This window comes from Clupea harengus, chromosome 23 (genome assembly GCF_900700415.2).
Source record: "Clupea harengus chromosome 23, Ch_v2.0.2, whole genome shotgun sequence".
Taxonomy (NCBI): Eukaryota; Metazoa; Chordata; class Actinopteri; order Clupeiformes; family Clupeidae; genus Clupea; species Clupea harengus.
The window spans coordinates 283,058-303,229 of NC_045174.1; the positions used below are offsets into that span (position 1 = coordinate 283,058).

General features: G+C 43.3%; 2 protein-coding genes and 1 pseudogene across 2 annotated transcripts; all 3 read left to right on the top strand.

Annotated features, from left to right (window-relative positions):
• The first annotated feature begins 10,168 nt into the window (after positions 1 to 10,168).
• LOC122128713 lies at positions 10,169 to 12,987 on the top strand (annotated as a pseudogene).
• Positions 12,988 to 13,028: 41 nt separating this feature from the next.
• Positions 13,029 to 19,136, top strand: LOC116218762 (transmembrane protease serine 9-like). Its single transcript, XM_042703251.1, has 16 exons — positions 13,029 to 13,200; positions 13,407 to 13,675; positions 13,873 to 14,018; positions 14,135 to 14,429; positions 14,549 to 14,711; positions 14,918 to 15,186; positions 15,384 to 15,529; positions 15,646 to 15,940; positions 16,060 to 16,222; positions 16,429 to 16,697; positions 16,895 to 17,040; positions 17,157 to 17,451; positions 17,571 to 17,733; positions 17,940 to 18,208; positions 18,406 to 18,551; positions 18,668 to 19,136. The coding sequence occupies exons 1-16, from the start codon at positions 13,124 to 13,126 to the stop codon at positions 19,007 to 19,009; spliced, it is 3,453 nt and encodes a 1,150-aa protein (XP_042559185.1). The 5' UTR covers positions 13,029 to 13,123; the 3' UTR covers positions 19,010 to 19,136.
• Positions 19,039 to 20,129, top strand: LOC122128698 (testisin-like). The gene is made up of 3 exons (XM_042703253.1): positions 19,039 to 19,244; positions 19,451 to 19,719; positions 19,918 to 20,129. Exons 1-3 carry the CDS (start codon positions 19,168 to 19,170, stop codon positions 20,070 to 20,072), a joined length of 501 nt encoding a protein of 166 aa, XP_042559187.1. The 5' UTR covers positions 19,039 to 19,167; the 3' UTR covers positions 20,073 to 20,129.
• The last annotated feature ends 43 nt before the right edge of the window (positions 20,130 to 20,172 follow it).

Genomic DNA, 20,172 nt, shown 5'->3' on the forward strand with positions numbered 1-20,172 from the left:
CACGGTTAAAACCGTGAGGATGACAGTGGACTTCAGGAGGAGCCCCCCAGCACTGCCCCCCCTCATCATACACAACAGTACTGTGTTGGCTGTGGAATCCTTCAGGTTTCTGGGATCCACAATCTCCCGGAACCTGAAGTGGGAACCCAACATCAACACAATCAAGAAGGCCCAGCAGAGGATGTACTTCCTGCGCCAGCTTAGGATCACTTTCTACACCGCAGTCATCGAGTCTGTTCTGTGCACTTCAATCACTGTCTGGTTTGGATCGGCCACCAAACTGGATAAGAACAGACTCCAACGGACAGTCAGGTCTGCAGAAAAGATCATCGGTGCCAACCTGCCCACCATCCAAGACCTGTACACCTCCAGAGTCAGGAAACGGGCAGGAAAAATCACTGCAGACCCCTCACACCCTGGACACAAACTATTCAAACTCCTCCCCTCTGGTAGACACTACAGATCACTGTTTGCCAAAACCTCCAGACACAAAAACTGTTTCTTCCCCCTCGCCGTCGCACTACTGAACAGCTAACCCACTGTAACACATATAGCATATATATTTATCCCTGCACTTCTTGTACTCTCCACTTCTTCTCTGCACTATTGTTGTGTAACATTTCACAGCTACTGTATATAGCCATTCCGCCTTGTATATATCTCTTAAACTTCTTAGACCGTTGCACTGTTGCACTGTTTGTTTTGTATTGTGTTGCAATGTATATTCTACTTTGTGTAAGCACATTGAGAGCCACTTTACCAAGTCAAATTCCTTGTTTGTGCAAACTTACTTGGCCAATAAAACCTGATTCTGATTCTGAAAGTCAGCAAGAACCTGTTAAGGAGACCCCATTCTCTCTTAGGACTCTGTAACGTACTTTTCATACTTTTAAACTTTGAATGACAGTCTTTGAGGACATGAACCCAACAAATAGTTTGTTTTCAGGAACTTGAAAGACAAATTAGTGAAATTTTTTTCCCACTTGTTGTCATCTTGCTGCTTTCCTCAATTCGGTTTGCAGGATTTCTCTGTAGGGTGTGTGTGTCTAGTCAGACCGGGTTCTCAGCATATCTAAATGCCGTGTCTCTTCAGAGCTGCCAGCTCCCAGACCTTACCTACACCTACACCTTACCTACATATTAACCCAAGCTCTTTGAGTGAAATAGATGTTGACAAGCTACAGTAGTTAAGCTCTCGTTTGTTAATTCTCCTCCATTGAGGCAGTTTATAATGCAGAAGGACAGTAGCCGAAGGGCAACCAGAGTAAAAACCAGAGGGGACAGAGTCAGAGCCAACCGCTGACTGGAATAGTCTACCTGTTGAGTTATAAGAGAGAGTACTGATCCCCTAACCTTTCAACATAAACTTACAGTTTTTCTCAATTGTTTACACACAAAAACTGGAACTTATGACACAATGACCACAACCTGTAACTCATGTGCCAACTCCCTAAACCAATTCTGCTGAACTATAAACACAATTATCTGCTTTAGACCCAATTGTAAGCACACTTTCTTCAAAACACTACACACAATCCTCATTTATTTTGTACACTTCATCAATGCCAAATCTCCTTGTGTTTAGACAGAACACACTGCCATTCAAATGGCAAAATTTCCATTTCCAATCAAAGCTTTATCAATATAAGGGCCATAGGTGAGCTCCTGGTTTGGAGAACAATGGATGGCAACATTGAAGTGAGAGGTGATCAGAGAGGCAAAGGAGTGAGAGTAAGAGGAGGAGGAGGAAGAGCAAGAAGGAGAGCCATTATTTCTGATGAGATTTGGGCCACCGTGGTCGACCATGCAGGAGGCTGGCCATTCTCCGGACATTCAGAAGAGAGAATAGGTAAGAAGCAGCTGTGTGCATGATGGGCTGTGAGAGTTTGGCGCGAGTTCGGATTTGAACGACATTGTTTGTTTGCCACCCAATTGCTTGTTTGCAACGCGGTATAACCGCAATATTAAATGAAAGCATAATTCACCATTGTCACCTTCACCTGTTTATTATCATTACATCCATTATCAGGTTTGTCACTGTCAACTGTCAGAGGAATGGCAGGAATGACATACTTTGGAAGAAGGTAATACCGGCAGAGTTACCACTACCATAGCATGTAGGAAAGTAATAGTGTTTTCATGTGGGATTAGGTAAGTCCCGGTAAAACACTAAGGGTATGATACTTTGCTGTGCTAGCCTCTAGACTTTAAATTAAGACATGCTAATGCAACTGTTTTTATTTTTTGCAGTTTTGTCAACTAATATCGTACTTAAGGTGAATGAAACATTAAGATGAATATGTAAATGATTCCTGATTCCCACACTACCTCTTCCGTCTTTTCCTCCTCCTTCTCTTCCTTCTCCTTCTTCCACACACACACACACACACACACACACACAAACACACACACTAACTCAACACACACACACACACTAACTCAACACACACACACACACACTAACTCAACACACACACACACACACTAACTCAACACACACACACACACACACACACACACACACTAACTCAACACACACACACACACACACACACACACACACACACACACACACACTAACTCAACACACACACACACACTAACTCAACACACACACACACACACACACACACACACACACACACACACTAACTCAACACCCACACACACACACACACACACACACACACACACTAACTCAACACACACACTAACTCAACACACACACACACACACACACACACACACACACACACACACACACACACACACACACACACACACACACACACACACTAACTCTTCCATCCATTCTAGCACTCTGCTCCTCCCACTGAGTGCTGCTTGTGTCAGTTGTGTCACAGACTTCAAATAATGTAACCTCTCCATGAAGGAAATGAAAAAAAAACAAGAAATGTAAAAATATAAGCTAATATATATAACATCAGATTATCTCTAGAGTAGAAATAGAATAGAAAAGCCTTCTGTTGTCATTGTATTTGCATACAGCAAAATTTGGAGCACTGCTCCTGATGGTGCGACGAGGGACAACATATAACACAACAACAACAACATATAACACAACAACAACATATAACACAACAACAACAACAACATATAACACAACAACATATAACACAACAACAACACAACAACACCAACAACATATAACACAGCAACAACATATAACACAACAACAACAACAACAACAACATATAACACAGCACTAGTACAAATTCAACAAAGTGCGTTGGCATAGATTGCACATACTTCCCTGAGAGATAATGACACTTACTGGTGGCTATTTCATCACATGACATCACTTCATTCACTGTACTCAAAACAGTTAATAGTTCATTTTCAACAAAATTATTTCTCATCAGTGAATTGTTGCTTCATATTGTATTTACTGTTCGTCTGATATACTGTAACATGTGCTTTCAAACCTCTCTTTACTGTTAGAACAGTGAACATGAACCGTACATTCTTTCTAATGTAGAAGTCTCTTACATGGTTAAAGACTGACTGGTGCTAATGCATCACTGATTTGAAGACTTCCAGGCAGTTGGTTTACTTACAACTACTTAGGAATTATAGGGATGGGTCAGTGGCATAAAACAGCTGAATCATCTGAAGAACAATAAAGAAAAGTGCTGGTAAGACTTGAAAATTCATGGAGGACTGACTGATAACATTGTGTATTGTGACAAACATAAAATAATGTAAAGTGATACTTTTTGTACTTTTCAATCAACCTACAACAGAAGAGAAAACTTCAGGAGGAAGGAAACAATTGCCCTTACAAATTATGTAACAGGAAACAAATCAAAATTATGATTAATAATGAGAAACCACATATGCATACATACAAATACAAACACGCAGACATACATTCAGAAAACGTAGAGATGTATAATTAAAATACATGTAATTGTGTTCTCACCCAAATTAAAGTTTAATAGACAGAGAAGGGCACTGATAAATACTTAACCTGGATCAATGTCATACACTGGTTGTCAGAGTGGTGGGAGTTTTGTGTCAAGAGAAAAATCAAGGTTGTTTTTGATATTTTTGATATTTTTGATTAACAAAATATGGTTTTGATAAATTAGTGTATAGTTTTTACAAGAGTGTTTCATTTTGCAAAGGATCGGAGGTGTTTTGCTCATTGGGTGTGTGGTTGTGCTAACTGTGTGAGGTGTTTTGAAAAACAAAACAAAACGATCAAAATCGTGCTTAAGTAATCAAGAAAAACTGTAATGAAAAGAACCCCTTGACAACTGTGGGTGACAACATGTGGGTGAATCTAGTCTGTTGGGATTTTCTTGTGGCACATGAAACAGTGTATTAACAAAGGGCAAATATAGTCCACTAAATATCAGCAAATTCAGGATGCAATTTCATGAAGCCAGTCAACAAACTGAAGCCTACAAGAAATGCTCTACAGGACAATGATTCAAAGCATATCTCAAATTGAACCATGAAGTACCACATTAAAAGCCGACATTTACCACTGGATATCCTGCAGTCCTAAATCTTTTAACATGTCCATACAAGACACTAAATGTGTCAAAGTCCTTTTCTTTTTAGACAGACGGTTTTGAGAATAACACCGAGTTAAAAAATACTTAAAAACAGAAAAAGGATTCAGCTCCTAAAAGTAAGATTTGTAAAGCTCAACTTCTCTACTACAATCCAAGCCTATTCCTCATGTGTAAACAATTCTGAATCATTTGGAGTAAAACAGCTGTACACAGTACAGTCCACTATGCACAGTCAACAGTCAATCAGAGCCTGATTAAATATCATGTAGTAAGACACGTAGTTGCTAGTGCCACCAGAGAATAAATGGATCAGTGGAGGGTAACAAGGAAGTGCCCACGGAAAAAAGAGGTCTATATACTGAGGTCAGAGAAGAATGAAAAAGAGGGATGATGAGAGACTGTGTGACGGACTGGTTTTAGAGGAGGGGTTGATATGACAAAGCAAGTTCACGTATATATAAAGAAAGAGAAGATGTTTTGAGCTACAGGTGAAGTATAATGGCTTCATCGGCTGGTTTTTGTTTGCTTATGATTGCAAGTTTTCTGGTCCGGGGTAAGTTTCTATGGGTCTTGAATACATGTGGAAGTTATCACATAGACTTGTTTGAATGTTTCACTCTTGCTAGGTAACAATGCAAACACTGTGACTAACTTGTGTAATCTTTCTAATGTTGGTTAGAATGATTCTAAGATAAAACTTTACCAATTTTTCTATTTAACAATAATAATGAAAAATATTCATCAGTTCTGAAGTTCATTTGATAGGGACAACCAACAAGGAACAAGAAGTTGGGCGTTCACGTGTGAAAATGGCAGCATTAGTGTGACCTATTATTATATATTATATTATATATTATATTATATTGACCATTAGTGTGACCGTAAATGTGTCCCTTTAGTCGTCACTGAATCCAGCTGTTTATTTTGTGATATTCTTGAGGTTTAAGGAGTAGTGCATAAGACCCGAAATACCGTGACATAAATGAGTCATGCAGTAATGACACTAACATGATGATCTTGAGTCACACACTACATAACATTACCAATCTTTCATCCCCTAGGATCATACAGCCAGTTAGATGGTAAGTTGTTTTCCTGACAATTTTTTTTTGTTATATTTCATTATCAGAATCAGAATCAGGTTTATAAACCTCATGTTAAATATAGCTGTCTTAAGATACGTTAAAATGACAATAGGAAAGGTAAGGTTATTTAGCCTAAATCCTATTTATAATAGTGTCCTACTAGCAGTGGTGTATAAAGTACCCAAAAGCCATACTACGTAAAGATACCTTACTGGAAAATTACTCCAGTAAAAGTGAAAGTAACATATTATAATACTACTTGAGTAAAAGTCTTAAAGTATCTGATATTTACTGTACTTAAGCACCAAAAGTAATTTTCTGACATTAAATGTACTTAAGTATTGAAAGTAAAAGTACAAGTAAATGCTGTTAATAAAAAAGCAAAGAGTCAGAATTTTGAGAATTATTGCAGTTGGGCGGCGCGGTTTAAATAGCACTCCACAATGAGAAAAAAACACAAATAAGAGGTTTTGAGTAGAATATATTAAAAAACTAAGATTTATTTTATGAAAACACAGTGCACACTGTCTATTAACAACTCTCAACAAACTGTAACATTGGGCATGAGAGGTTTAGAGCAGAATGTTTTTTTTTGTACCCAGGTATATGTGTCAGGTACTTTAGGTTTATTTGTTGACTACCTAAATAGCCCTTTAAATAAAACAATAGCCCCACCCACCCATACATCCAGAATACATGTTACGCGACTATGGAGAAATATGCAGATCACCATAAAATCTCACTGATTGACCTACAATTGGAAAGAGATATCCTTCTGGTGTTTTATGGCTTCATATTATTTCTAAGTACACATTGTTGTTATCTATAACATTTGGAATAAAAAACTATTTCTGTTATCAGGAATAGTGACAATGTGATGAAAAAAGTTGATATTTCTTATATATTTTATACAAACAGCCTGGGGTCAAATTGACCCCAAACAACACCTATGCGTACAGCATGTGTACAGGACATTGAAAACATATCATGTTAATTTTGTGTTTACCCAGTTGTCCCCATTAAATTAGGAAAAGTCATTAAATATGAAGCAAAAAAAAATATGTCAATCATTTATTTAGAGACGTTAAACATTGAATGGGGTCAAATTGATATAATAGGAGGGTTAAAACAGAGTAGATTCAAAAAACATATGGTGTAGAGGTTTAGAGCAGAATAAATTGAGAAACACTGAATGATACTAGAGGTGTAGAGCAGAATAGTTTCAGAAACACTGAATGATACTAGAGGTTTAGAGCAGAATAGATACAGAAACACTGGATGATACTACATGTTTTCGAATGCCAATTCGGTACCCTTCATCCAGTTGCTCTGCAATACTCAGTCTTCCAAAGAGGTTTAGCTTCAGGCTGTTATTTAGATGGCTAAGGCCAGATTCATGCTTCTTACATTTTTCAGTAAAGTGCTTTAGATCCCTCATCCCCGTTGCAGTCCAAAGTGTTTCAGTCCCAGGACTTTGGAACAACAGACAGGGGAAACAAAAAAACGCATTACTCACTGAACAACCAGCTAACCAACTCCACTTAGCATAGCCTACAGGTTTGACGAGAAGCTCCGGGTGCTATCAGTAGTCTGCTGCTGTGGAATTCTACTCATGTAGTCGCTCGCTAGCAAGCATCCTCAGGGCTCTCAAGTTTTGAAGACAGGCAAGAGTGACATACCCCCCCCCCCGCCCGGCAACGCCCCAGGCCCGCCCCTGCCGTATGCCCACAGACCACCCCCCCCCTCATATTATTATTAGTGTTTTGTTGTTAATTGCTCAGACTTACAGAAAAGATGACACATGGCACTGACAATTCAACCAATTACAAAGTATTTATTCAATTTGGGGGAGAGAGAGAGAGAGAGAGAGAGAGAGAGAGAGAAAGAGAGAATTATGACTTGTGTTGTTTATTGTAGGTGTATGTTGCCTTTTTGGACTCTTTTATCATTTTTGGTGTTGGTTCCCATTATATATGCCATAGTCATATAATTGGATGTATTAATCAGGAAAAATGGTATTCATGAACATTGTAGTCAACCTTATGCATTTAAATGTACCTTGACCTCTTGCACACTCATCTTTGCAGTCAATGGCAAGTAAAAGTTTTTGACTGCGCTGGTTGACTTCAGTGCCTGCTGTTTGGCCTGATGCCCCTTACTGCCTATGTGCCTTGTCACATCCCGCACACCTGGATGGGCACATGAGTTCTCTTGGCGGCAGATAGAGCACCAGTAATATGAGCTGGTGCTTCCTACAGTAATAAATGGCCATTTAGAGGTTCATTCACTATTAAAAGAGGTCTTGTAGGTGGCTGCTCCTGGGACTTTTCTCCCATTTGTTTTAGCCATCTCCTCCACTGTTTCTTCCACCATCTCCTCCTCTTCCACCTGCACTGTCTCCTCCTCCTCCACCACCTGCACTGTCTCTTCCTCTTCCACCTGCACTGTCTCCTCCTCCTTCACCTGTACTGTCTCTTCCTCTTCCCCCTGTACTTTCTCTTCCTCTTCCACCATCTCCTCCTCTAATGTGTTTACGACCTTCTCTGGGCCTAATCTGGCCTTTTTAGGGGGCTTTCCTCTTTGGGAGAAGGACAGGATGCTTATTTGTTTTTTACCTGACATGTTTGAAAGACAGATGCAATGATTAATGCATCCATGGCCAGGATATTTATAACATGCTAGTATGCCTAATGAGCTCGCGATTCACAACTTCACCAGGCGTGAAGAAGCCTCGGAATCTGAATATAATGTTCAAGCAAACACATTTACAAAAAATAATGCCCATAACATCATTGAATATTAAGGGCTGCCTAATATTCGTTTGAATTATAGGCTATATATATATTTTTCATAGGCCTACTCGAATTTATTATTGACTATTAACGAAGTTCGGAGTCAAAGCTATAGTGAAAAGGCTAACCTGCCTTAACCTAAATAAATTAATTAGCCTAAAACTGTCTTGGCTACAAACACTCATTAAAAACTGATGCTAATTATCTGGGAAATATTCTCTAACTGCAGTCAAGTTGTCATTGCTTGTGTCAAACCATTGTGAATTTGTTATAACATTAAAACAGTAGATGACTTACTCTTTGTAGAAGACTGATGCTCGGAGCTCCAGTGGTTTCCTCAGGTGAACGAAACTTTTGGAAGATCAATCGCGCGCAATTCCAGGATGCTTTATTTTCATTGGTTGCTGGATTAAACCTTACCCAGATACAACAGATACAAAATATACGTTTTTTTCTGATTGTTTATTGTGTAGCCCTGGCTGATAAGTGGCACCTTACAGCAGAACTCCAGGGGATTCGGGGAGACGTGCTTGATTCCTCCATAGTGAGGGCAGCGTGGCCAGGTCATGTTTGCGCCCTGCGGCACATTAAATAGCCTAGAGTTTTTTTTTCAGCGTGAGAAATACAATGTGTGGCGGGAGTGCGTGACTAAAGACCGAAATGAGTGACTGTCACGCTCAATGCGTGACACTTGAGAGCACTGACTCCTGGGCATCACTGGGAATAAAAAAAACGCGGCTTTGATAGCACTTGTTTGCAATTGCGCATTAACGAGATTAACCAATGATTTAACCTGCAAGCTACCACTGATTCGCCAAACCTGCTTGCTTGCAGTCTGTGTTCCACCACAGTTCCCGACGTTAGTCTCATGATTAATTTTTTTTCTAAAGATAGATTGGATTTTATAGAGTAACAAAGGTTTCAGAGGAAATGTATTGGAGTCAAAGTATCAGCTTTCTTTGCAAAGTAAAAGTGAGAGTCAACAGAAATATAAATAGTTAAGTAAAGTACAGATATCCAAAAAAAACGACTGAAGTACATACACCACTGCCTACTGAAAGCCACTCGAATCTTTTCAAGCTGTAGACTTTGTACGTTGTGATGGTAGGCTACTTGTGTGGAAGGGTCATGACAACTTGTTGTTCGAGTGCACGACGTGTGGTTATTAAATAATTAAATAATTATTACAAATATACAAGAATAACGAGTTGTCCTAATTGCAGCTGAATTACAGCATTAGTCTCATTATGTTACAGCCACACCTCGTATTTGTACTTTTTTGTTACATATTTTATTAACACCCTGTCTCCCGAAGTTCTGTAAGTGTACACTTCATTCAGCCTATTTTGGACAATTCCTCAGCACAGCAATTATACAAGGAAGAACAGATAACAGTATAATAGCAAAAGTATCTCAAGAGAACATATACAAACGCAGATAACTTAGTCCAACTAACACCGTGCTTTGGTACACTATCCTCGCTGGATACAAACCCCGTCACACAAATGCGGTCACGGACCCTTCAGGGGTGTCAAACATACAGCTCGCGGGCTGGAGGCAGAAACATCCCGCCGGATGACTCGGTATTAAAATTACAGAAAGACATAAATTGCATTTCTATAAAAGTAGCTTTTCTAAATAAATGTCAAGGGTTGTGAATCAGGATGTCTGTTAAGGATATGGAGGTTTATGAGTACAAATGTTTTGTAATTGCTCCAGTAATTGCTTCAAAAACACCGTAAATGCGATGTCTACCTCGGAGGCAGAAGCGCTCATTGCCACTGGCAGCAGCGCCCGCTGCTCGCTTTGTGACGCGTTTGACGTCAAACGCGTCACAAAGCGAGGGAATCTGCAGAGGAGAGCCCAGGCACATAAACAGTGGGCTGATGTCTGAGGTTTTGGTCTTTATGTTTCTAGTTTATTGTAGAAAGACCTTAATCATCCAAAAACCTTCACCAATGATTTAAACATAGAGAAATATTGTCGTTATGTATGCGTTATTGTAACACCAGGTTCTCGGATCAACCAGTGGTAAAGCGCCAAAGAAGAGTCACAGTCAGTCAATAAGTTAACAATTTATTAAGATGACCATTGGGCACACAAAGGGGAGTTTGGGGGATAACTGCTCTACTTCCAGGGGCTAAGACACGCTAGGAGCTCACAGCAAAGTGAATACACTACAAATCAACAGTTGCAAAGTTTAAAGTGAGTTAGAATCTCAACCATGGCACAAATCACACAGCAACCCGAAAAAGCCTAAAAGTAAGCAGCTAACCCCCTAGCTACAGCCAGTGGCCTGTAGATGGTTATGGTAATAGATTAAAAGCTTTGTTCTTTGTTAAGTTAATTCCCAAGATTTAGATTAATAATAGGGCTATCAATGCTGATCTTAAAACACCAGGCTGACCGCTGGCTGAGTCGCTTAAAAGCAACAGTCTCAGTACAGGTCGGCCGCCCTGGCTGGGGCTGAAACAAACTCAAAAGAAATAAACTCCAACAGTACAATCATCATGCCAAACATTTCCACTGCCACATGCAAACAACAATCGCATAACAAACAAATCAAACTAAATAAACTGCACGCCATCTACCTTACCCCCTGTGCACAAAGTAGACCAAGAAAACCAAGAGGGAGCGGATTGTTTGCAGACAGTTTTTATATGGCAGTCTTCTTCCACTCTCCTCATTATTTCCTGCACTTCCTACTTAAGCGCGTTGGCTCCCCCGCTGTATTGGTCCTGACATTACACCCACATCAGTCCATCCTCTTACATTATTATGCTATGATTTTACTGGTCTGGCCCACTTCGGATCAAAGTGGGGCAGTATGTGGCCCCTTAACTAAAATTAGTTTGACACCACTGCTCTACAGCGAAATGTCTCACAATGATATTGCTCCTGCATCCCCAAGCGGTCACCTGCCAAGCTTGCCTACGGGCTATCTGGCATGTATCTTCCAAAGGCTTAACAACTATACCTTGCAACGAATTACCTAATTTCCAAATGCAACCAAAACTTTGCATCACACATAATTTGGGACATTTATGTTCCTGCTCCTGCTCCGCATATGTTGTGTGTTCAAACTTAAAATGTTTCCATTGCTCAGTGTGTGGCACAACTCCACTCAACCCCAGGATAGTTGGAGGACAAGATGCCCCTGCAGGCAGCTGGCCCTGGCAGGCTAGTCTGCAGATGTCTGGAAGCCATTTCTGTGGAGGTTCACTGATCAACAAGGAGTGGGTTGTATCTGCTGCTCACTGCTTTTCAAGGTGAGTAGGGGTTGGGCCCAAGGAACGGATCCTGTTAGAACTAGGTTTGGTGCTAATTTACGAAAAAGAACGTTATAGGTCGTTTACGCAACTCATCAATTAATGCTGATTCAGTTGTTGTTTTAAACCTGGATATCAGTCGGTCAGAAGAAAGATCCCCATGCGTTTGGGCTGTTTGTTCTGACTAATACCAATGTCTTTTTCAGCACCAATCCAAGCGGGCTGACTGTCTACTTGGGTCGGCAGACCCAGCAAAGCAGCAATCCCAACGAAGTGTCCAGAAGCCTGGACAGAATCGTCTTGCATCCCAATTACGACAGCGACACTAATGACAACGACATAGCTATGCTGAGACTCAGTTCTCCCGTTCAGTTTAATAACTTCATCAGACCGGTTTGTCTGGCAGCCAGTGGCAGTGTGTTCAACAATGGCACAGACAGCTGGGTAACTGGATGGGGCAACATTGGAGAAGGTGGTAAGTCAAGTCAAAAGGGTGTAGGACAATTTGATGTCCACACATATTTGGATGCTACAGCTGGGATATCTTAAAGAAACAGCGAAAAAAGTGAAACCAATCAAACACATTCAAAAAGTTCCTTCACGTGTGAATTTGTGTCCAGCTTCGTATTTGATAAACAATCTTTTTGAGCTAATTCTCCTCTTCCTCTTCAGTTGCTCTCCCATTCCCTGAGACCCTACAGGAAGTGGAGGTTCCAGTGGTGGGTAATAGACAGTGCAACTGCCTGAAAGGAGTTGGAACGATCACAGAGAACATGATCTGTGCTGGTCTACTCGCTGGAGGAAAAGACTCATGTCAGGTATTGTAATAGTTTGGTGCACATTCAGCTGTCATGAGACTGTAGACATGGATTGTGCCAATCTTCTTCAGACCAAGGAATGTATGATAACGTTTCTTACAATAATGTGTTTGTAGGGTGACTCAGGAGGTCCAATGGTGAACAAGCAGCAAACGGTTTGGGTCCAGTCTGGGGTCGTCAGCTTTGGGTCTGGCTGTGCTCGACCTGAACTCCCTGGTGTTTATTCAAGGGTGTCCCGCTACCAGTCCTGGATCGGCTCCCAGATCCAGAGCGACCCACCAGGCTTTGTCACATTCTCCTCCCCTGGATCCGATGGTGACAGTAGCCACACCTGCCCTGGACTTCCGCCCCCACCCCACCCTCCCCGGATGTGACAACCCCAGCTCCCACTGACAGTCTTTCAGCTGATGGTGAGTGGAATTCCAATGGACCTGCTGTTGGCCGTCTCATCCTTTAGGAAATGCCACTTTTCTTTTTGATGCTGCTTTGCCTCTCATAGTATCTCAGGCTTGTTGTTGTTTTTTGTCAGTTTGCGGCACAACTCCACTCAACCCCAGGATAGTTGGAGGACAAGATGCCCCTGCAGGCAGCTGGCCCTGGCAGGCTAGTCTGCAGATGTCTGGAAGCCATCTCTGTGGAGGTTCACTGATCAACAAGGAGTGGGTTGTATCTGCTGCTCACTGCTTTTCAAGGTGAGTAGGGGTTGGGCCCAAGGAACGGATCCTGTTAGAACTAGGTTTGGTGCTAATTTACGAAAAAGAGCGTTATAGGTCGTTTACGCAACTCATCAATTAATGCTGATTCAGTTGTTGTTTTAAACCTGGATATCAGTCGGTCAGAAGAAAGATCCCCATGCGTTTGGGCTGTTTGTTCTGACTAATACCAATGTCTTTTTCAGCACCAATCCAAGCGGGCTGACTGTCTACTTGGGTCGGCAGACCCAGCAAAGCAGCAATCCCAACGAAGTGTCCAGAAGCCTGGACAGAATCGTCTTGCATCCCAATTACGACAGCGACACCAATGACAACGACATAGCTATGCTGAGACTCAGTTCTCCCGTTCAGTTTAATAACTTCATCAGACCGGTTTGTCTGGCAGCCAGTGGCAGTGTGTTCAACAATGGCACAGACAGCTGGGTAACTGGATGGGGCAACATTGGAGAAGGTGGTAAGTCAAGTCAAAAGGGTGTAGGACAATTTGATGTCCACACATATTTGGATGCTACAGCTGGGATATCTTAAAGAAACAGCGAAAAAAGTGAAACCAATCAAACACATTCAAAAAGTTCCTTCACGTGTGAATTTGTGTCCAGCTTCGTATTTGATAAACAATCTTTTTGAGCTAATTCTCCTCTTCCTCTTCAGTTGCTCTCCCATTCCCTGAGACCCTACAGGAAGTGGAGGTTCCAGTGGTGGGTAATAGACAGTGCAACTGCCTGAAAGGAGTTGGAACGATCACAGAGAACATGATCTGTGCTGGTCTACTCGCTGGAGGAAAAGACTCATGTCAGGTATTGTAATAGTTTGGTGCACATTCAGCTGTCATGAGACTGTAGACATGGATTGTGCCAATCTTCTTCAGACCAAGGAATGTATGATAACGTTTCTTACAATAATGTGTTTGTAGGGTGACTCAGGAGGTCCAATGGTGAACAAGCAGCAAACGGTTTGGGTCCAGTCTGGGGTCGTCAGCTTTGGGTCTGGCTGTGCTCGACCTGAACTCCCTGGTGTTTATTCAAGGGTGTCCCGCTACCAGTCCTGGATCGGCTCCCAGATCCAGAGCGACCCACCAGGCTTTGTCACATTCTCCTCCCCTGGATCCGATGGTGACAGTAGCCACACCTGCCCTGGACTTCCGCCCCCACCCCCACCCTCCCCGGATGTGACAACCCCAGCTCCCACTGACAGTCTTTCAGCTGATGGTGAGTGGAATTCCAATGGACCTGCTGTTGGCCGTCTCATCCTTTAGGAAATGCCACTTTTCTTTTTGATGCTGCTTTGCCTCTCATAGTATCTCAGGCTTGTTGTTGTTTTTTGTCAGTTTGCGGCACAACTCCACTCAACCCCAGGATAGTTGGAGGACAAGATGCCCCTGCAGGCAGCTGGCCCTGGCAGGCTAGTCTGCAGATGTCTGGAAGCCATCTCTGTGGAGGTTCACTGATCAACAAGGAGTGGGTTGTATCTGCTGCTCACTGCTTTTCAAGGTGAGTAGGGGTTGGGCCCAAGGAACGGATCCTGTTAGAACTAGGTTTGGTGCTAATTTACGAAAAAGAGCGTTATAGGTCGTTTACGCAACTCATCAATTAATGCTGATTCAGTTGTTGTTTTAAACCTGGATATCAGTCGGTCAGAAGAAAGATCCCCATGCGTTTGGGCTGTTTGTTCTGACTAATACCAATGTCTTTTTCAGCACCAATCCAAGCGGGCTGACTGTCTACTTGGGTCGGCAGACCCAGCAAAGCAGCAATCCCAACGAAGTGTCCAGAAGCCTGGACAGAATCGTCTTGCATCCCAATTACGACAGCGACACCAATGACAACGACATAGCTATGCTGAGACTCAGTTCTCCCGTTCAGTTTAATAACTTCATCAGACCGGTTTGTCTGGCAGCCAGTGGCAGTGTGTTCAACAATGGCACAGACAGCTGGGTAACTGGATGGGGCAACATTGGAGAAGGTGGTAAGTCAAGTCAAAAGGGTGTAGGACAATTTGATGTCCACACATATTTGGATGCTACAGCTGGGATATCTTAAAGAAACAGCGAAAAAAGTGAAACCAATCAAACACATTCAAAAAGTTCCTTCACGTGTGAATTTGTGTCCAGCTTCGTATTTGATAAACAATCTTTTTGAGCTAATTCTCCTCTTCCTCTTCAGTTGCTCTCCCATTCCCTGAGACCCTACAGGAAGTGGAGGTTCCAGTGGTGGGTAATAGACAGTGCAACTGCCTGAAAGGAGTTGGAACGATCACAGAGAACATGATCTGTGCTGGTCTACTCGCTGGAGGAAAAGACTCATGTCAGGTATTGTAATAGTTTGGTGCACATTCAGCTGTCATGAGACTGTAGACATGGATTGTGCCAATCTTCTTCAGACCAAGGAATGTATGATAACGTTTCTTACAATAATGTGTTTGTAGGGTGACTCAGGAGGTCCAATGGTGAACAAGCAGCAAACGGTTTGGGTCCAGTCTGGGGTCGTCAGCTTTGGGTCTGGCTGTGCTCGACCTGAACTCCCTGGTGTTTATTCAAGGGTGTCCCGCTACCAGTCCTGGATCGGCTCCCAGATCCAGAGCGACCCACCAGGCTTTGTCACATTCTCCTCCCCTGGATCCGATGGTGACAGTAGCCACACCTGCCCTGGACTTCCGCCCCCACCCCCACCCTCCCCGGATGTGACAACCCCAGCTCCCACTGACAGTCTTTCAGCTGATGGTGAGTGGAATTCCAATGGACCTGCTGTTGGCCGTCTCATCCTTTAGGAAATGCCACTTTTCTTTTTGATGCTGCTTTGCCTCTCATAGTATCTCAGGCTTGTTGTTGTTTTTTGTCAGTTTGCGGCACAACTCCACTCAACCCCAGGATAGTTGGAGGACAAGATGCCCCTGCAGGCAGCTGGCCCTGGCAGGCTAGTCTGCAGATGTCTGGAAGCCATCTCTGTGGAGGTTCACTGATCAACAAGGAGTGGGTTGTATCTGCTGCTCACTGCTTTTCAAGGTGAGTAGGGGTTGGGCCCAAGGAACGGATCCTGTTAGAACTAGGTTTGGTGCTAATTTACGAAAAAGAGCGTTATAGGTCGTTTACGCAACTCATCAATTAATGCTGATTCAGTTGTTGTTTTAAACCTGGATATCAGTCGGTCAGAAGAAAGATCCCCATGCGTTTGGGCTGTTTGTTCTGACTAATACCAATGTCTTTTTCAGCACCAATCCAAGCGGGCTGACTGTCTACTTGGGTCGGCAGACCCAGCAAAGCAGCAATCCCAACGAAGTGTCCAGAAGCCTGGACAGAATCGTCTTGCATCCCAATTACGACAGCGACACCAATGACAACGACATAGCTATGCTGAGACTCAGTTCTCCCGTTCAGTTTAATAACTTCATCAGACCGGTTTGTCTGGCAGCCAGTGGCAGTGTGTTCAACAATGGCACAGACAGCTGGGTAACTGGATGGGGCAACATTGGAGAAGGTGGTAAGTCAAGTCAAAAGGGTGTAGGACAATTTGATGTCCACACATATTTGGATGCTACAGCTGGGATATCTTAAAGAAACAGCGAAAAAAGTGAAACCAATCAAACACATTCAAAAAGTTCCTTCACGTGTGAATTTGTGTCCAGCTTCGTATTTGATAAACAATCTTTTTGAGCTAATTCTCCTCTTCCTCTTCAGTTGCTCTCCCATTCCCTGAGACCCTACAGGAAGTGGAGGTTCCAGTGGTGGGTAATAGACAGTGCAACTGCCTGAAAGGAGTTGGAACGATCACAGAGAACATGATCTGTGCTGGTCTACTCGCTGGAGGAAAAGACTCATGTCAGGTATTGTAATAGTTTGGTGCACATTCAGCTGTCATGAGACTGTAGACATGGATTGTGCCAATCTTCTTCAGACCAAGGAATGTATGATAACGTTTCTTACAATAATGTGTTTGTAGGGTGACTCAGGAGGTCCAATGGTGAACAAGCAGCAAACGGTTTGGGTCCAGTCTGGGGTCGTCAGCTTTGGGTCTGGCTGTGCTCGACCTGAACTCCCTGGTGTTTATTCAAGGGTGTCCCGCTACCAGTCCTGGATCGGCTCCCAGATCCAGAGCGACCCACCAGGCTTTGTCACATTCTCCTCCCCTGGATCCGATGGTGACAGTAGCCACACCTGCCCTGGACTTCCGCCCCCACCCCCACCCTCCCCGGATGTGACAACCCCAGCTCCCACTGACAGTCTTTCAGCTGATGGTGAGTGGAATTCCAATGGACCTGCTGTTGGCCGTCTCATCCTTTAGGAAATGCCACTTTTCTTTTTGATGCTGCTTTGCCTCTCATAGTATCTCAGGCTTGTTGTTGTTTTTTGTCAGTTTGCGGCACAACTCCACTCAACCCCAGGATAGTTGGAGGACAAGATGCCCCTGCAGGCAGCTGGCCCTGGCAGGCTAGTCTGCAGATGTCTGGAAGCCATCTCTGTGGAGGTTCACTGATCAACAAGGAGTGGGTTGTATCTGCTGCTCACTGCTTTTCAAGGTGAGTAGGGGTTGGGCCCAAGGAACGGATCCTGTTAGAACTAGGTTTGGTGCTAATTTACGAAAAAGAGCGTTATAGGTCGTTTACGCAACTCATCAATTAATGCTGATTCAGTTGTTGTTTTAAACCTGGATATCAGTCGGTCAGAAGAAAGATCCCCATGCGTTTGGGCTGTTTGTTCTGACTAATACCAATGTCTTTTTCAGCACCAATCCAAGCGGGCTGACTGTCTACTTGGGTCGGCAGACCCAGCAAAGCAGCAATCCCAACGAAGTGTCCAGAAGCCTGGACAGAATCGTCTTGCATCCCAATTACGACAGCGACACCAATGACAACGACATAGCTATGCTGAGACTCAGTTCTCCCGTTCAGTTTAATAACTTCATCAGACCGGTTTGTCTGGCAGCCAGTGGCAGTGTGTTCAACAATGGCACAGACAGCTGGGTAACTGGATGGGGCAACATTGGAGAAGGTGGTAAGTCAAGTCAAAAGGGTGTAGGACAATTTGATGTCCACACATATTTGGATGCTACAGCTGGGATATCTTAAAGAAACAGCGAAAAAAGTGAAACCAATCAAACACATTCAAAAAGTTCCTTCACGTGTGAATTTGTGTCCAGCTTCGTATTTGATAAACAATCTTTTTGAGCTAATTCTCCTCTTCCTCTTCAGTTGCTCTCCCATTCCCTGAGACCCTACAGGAAGTGGAGGTTCCAGTGGTGGGTAATAGACAGTGCAACTGCCTGAAAGGAGTTGGAACGATCACAGAGAACATGATCTGTGCTGGTCTACTCGCTGGAGGAAAAGACTCATGTCAGGTATTGTAATAGTTTGGTGCACATTCAGCTGTCATGAGACTGTAGACATGGATTGTGCCAATCTTCTTCAGAGCAAGGAATGTATGATAACGTTTCTTACAATAATGTGTTTGTAGGGTGACTCAGGAGGTCCAATGGTGAACAAGCAGCAAACGGTTTGGGTCCAGTCTGGGGTCGTCAGCTTTGGGTCTGGCTGTGCTCGACCTGAACTCCCTGGTGTTTATTCAAGGGTGTCCCGCTACCAGTCCTGGATCGGCTCCCAGATCCAGAGCGACCCACCAGGCTTTGTCACATTCTCCTCCCCTGGATCCGATGGTGACAGTAGCCACACCTGCCCTGGACTTCCGCCCCCACCCCCACCCTCCCCGGATGTGACAACCCCAGCTCCCACTGACAGTCTTTCAGCTGATGGTGAGTGGAATTCCAATGGACCTGCTGTTGGCCGTCTCATCCTTTAGGAAATGCCACTTTTCTTTTTGATGCTGCTTTGCCTCTCATAGTATCTCAGGCTTGTTGTTGTTTTTTGTCAGTTTGCGGCACAACTCCACTCAACCCCAGGATAGTTGGAGGACAAGATGCCCCTGCAGGCAGCTGGCCCTGGCAGGCTAGTCTGCAGATGTCTGGAAGCCATTTCTGTGGAGGTTCACTGATCAACAAGGAGTGGGTTGTATCTGCTGCTCACTGCTTTTCAAGGTGAGTAGGGGTTGGGCCCAAGGAACGGATCCTGTTAGAACTAGGTTTGGTGCTAATTTACGAAAAAGAACGTTATAGGTCGTTTACGCAACTCATCAATTAATGCTGATTCAGTTGTTGTTTTAAACCTGGATATCAGTCGGTCAGAAGAAAGATCCCCATGCGTTTGGGCTGTTTGTTCTGACTAATACCAATGTCTTTTTCAGCACCAATCCAAGCGGGCTGACTGTCTACTTGGGTCGGCAGACCCAGCAAAGCAGCAATCCCAACGAAGTGTCCAGAAGCCTGGACAGAATCGTCTTGCATCCCAATTACGACAGCGACACCAATGACAACGACATAGCTATGCTGAGACTCAGTTCTCCCGTTCAGTTTAATAACTTCATCAGACCGGTTTGTCTGGCAGCCAGTGGCAGTGTGTTCAACAATGGCACAGACAGCTGGGTAACTGGATGGGGCAACATTGGAGAAGGTGGTAAGTCAAGTCAAAAGGGTGTAGGACAATTTGATGTCCACACATATTTGGATGCTACAGCTGGGATATCTTAAAGAAACAGCGAAAAAAGTGAAACCAATCAAACACATTCAAAAAGTTCCTTCACGTGTGAATTTGTGTCCAGCTTCGTATTTGTTAAACAATCTTTTTTTAGCTAATTCTCCTCTTCCTCTTCAGTTGCTCTCCCATTCCCTGAGACCCTACAGGAAGTGGAGGTTCCAGTGGTGGGTAATAGACAGTGCAACTGCCTGAAAGGAGTTGGAACGATCACAGAGAACATGATCTGTGCTGGTCTACTCGCTGGAGGAAAAGACTCATGTCAGGTATTGTAATAGTTTGGTGCACATTCAGCTGTCATGAGACTGTAGACATGGATTGTGCCAATCTTCTTCAGAGCAAGGAATGTATGATAACGTTTCTTACAATAATGTG

Bases quoted from the DNA above. Each gene is read 5' to 3' on its own strand.
- LOC122128698 (XM_042703253.1), top strand. From the start codon at position 19,168: ATGTCTGGAAGCCATTTCTGTGGAGGTTCACTGATCAACAAGGAGTGG. The intron at 19,245-19,450 runs GTGAGTAGGGGT...TGTCTTTTTCAG, and splicing joins GCTGCTCACTGCTTTTCAAG to CACCAATCCAAGCGGGCTGA. The intron at 19,720-19,917 runs GTAAGTCAAGTC...CTTCCTCTTCAG, and splicing joins GGGCAACATTGGAGAAGGTG to TTGCTCTCCCATTCCCTGAG.
- LOC116218762 (XM_042703251.1), top strand. From the start codon at position 13,124: ATGTCTGGAAGCCATCTCTGTGGAGGTTCACTGATCAACAAGGAGTGG. The intron at 16,223-16,428 runs GTGAGTAGGGGT...TGTCTTTTTCAG, and splicing joins GCTGCTCACTGCTTTTCAAG to CACCAATCCAAGCGGGCTGA. The intron at 16,698-16,894 runs GTAAGTCAAGTC...CTTCCTCTTCAG, and splicing joins GGGCAACATTGGAGAAGGTG to TTGCTCTCCCATTCCCTGAG.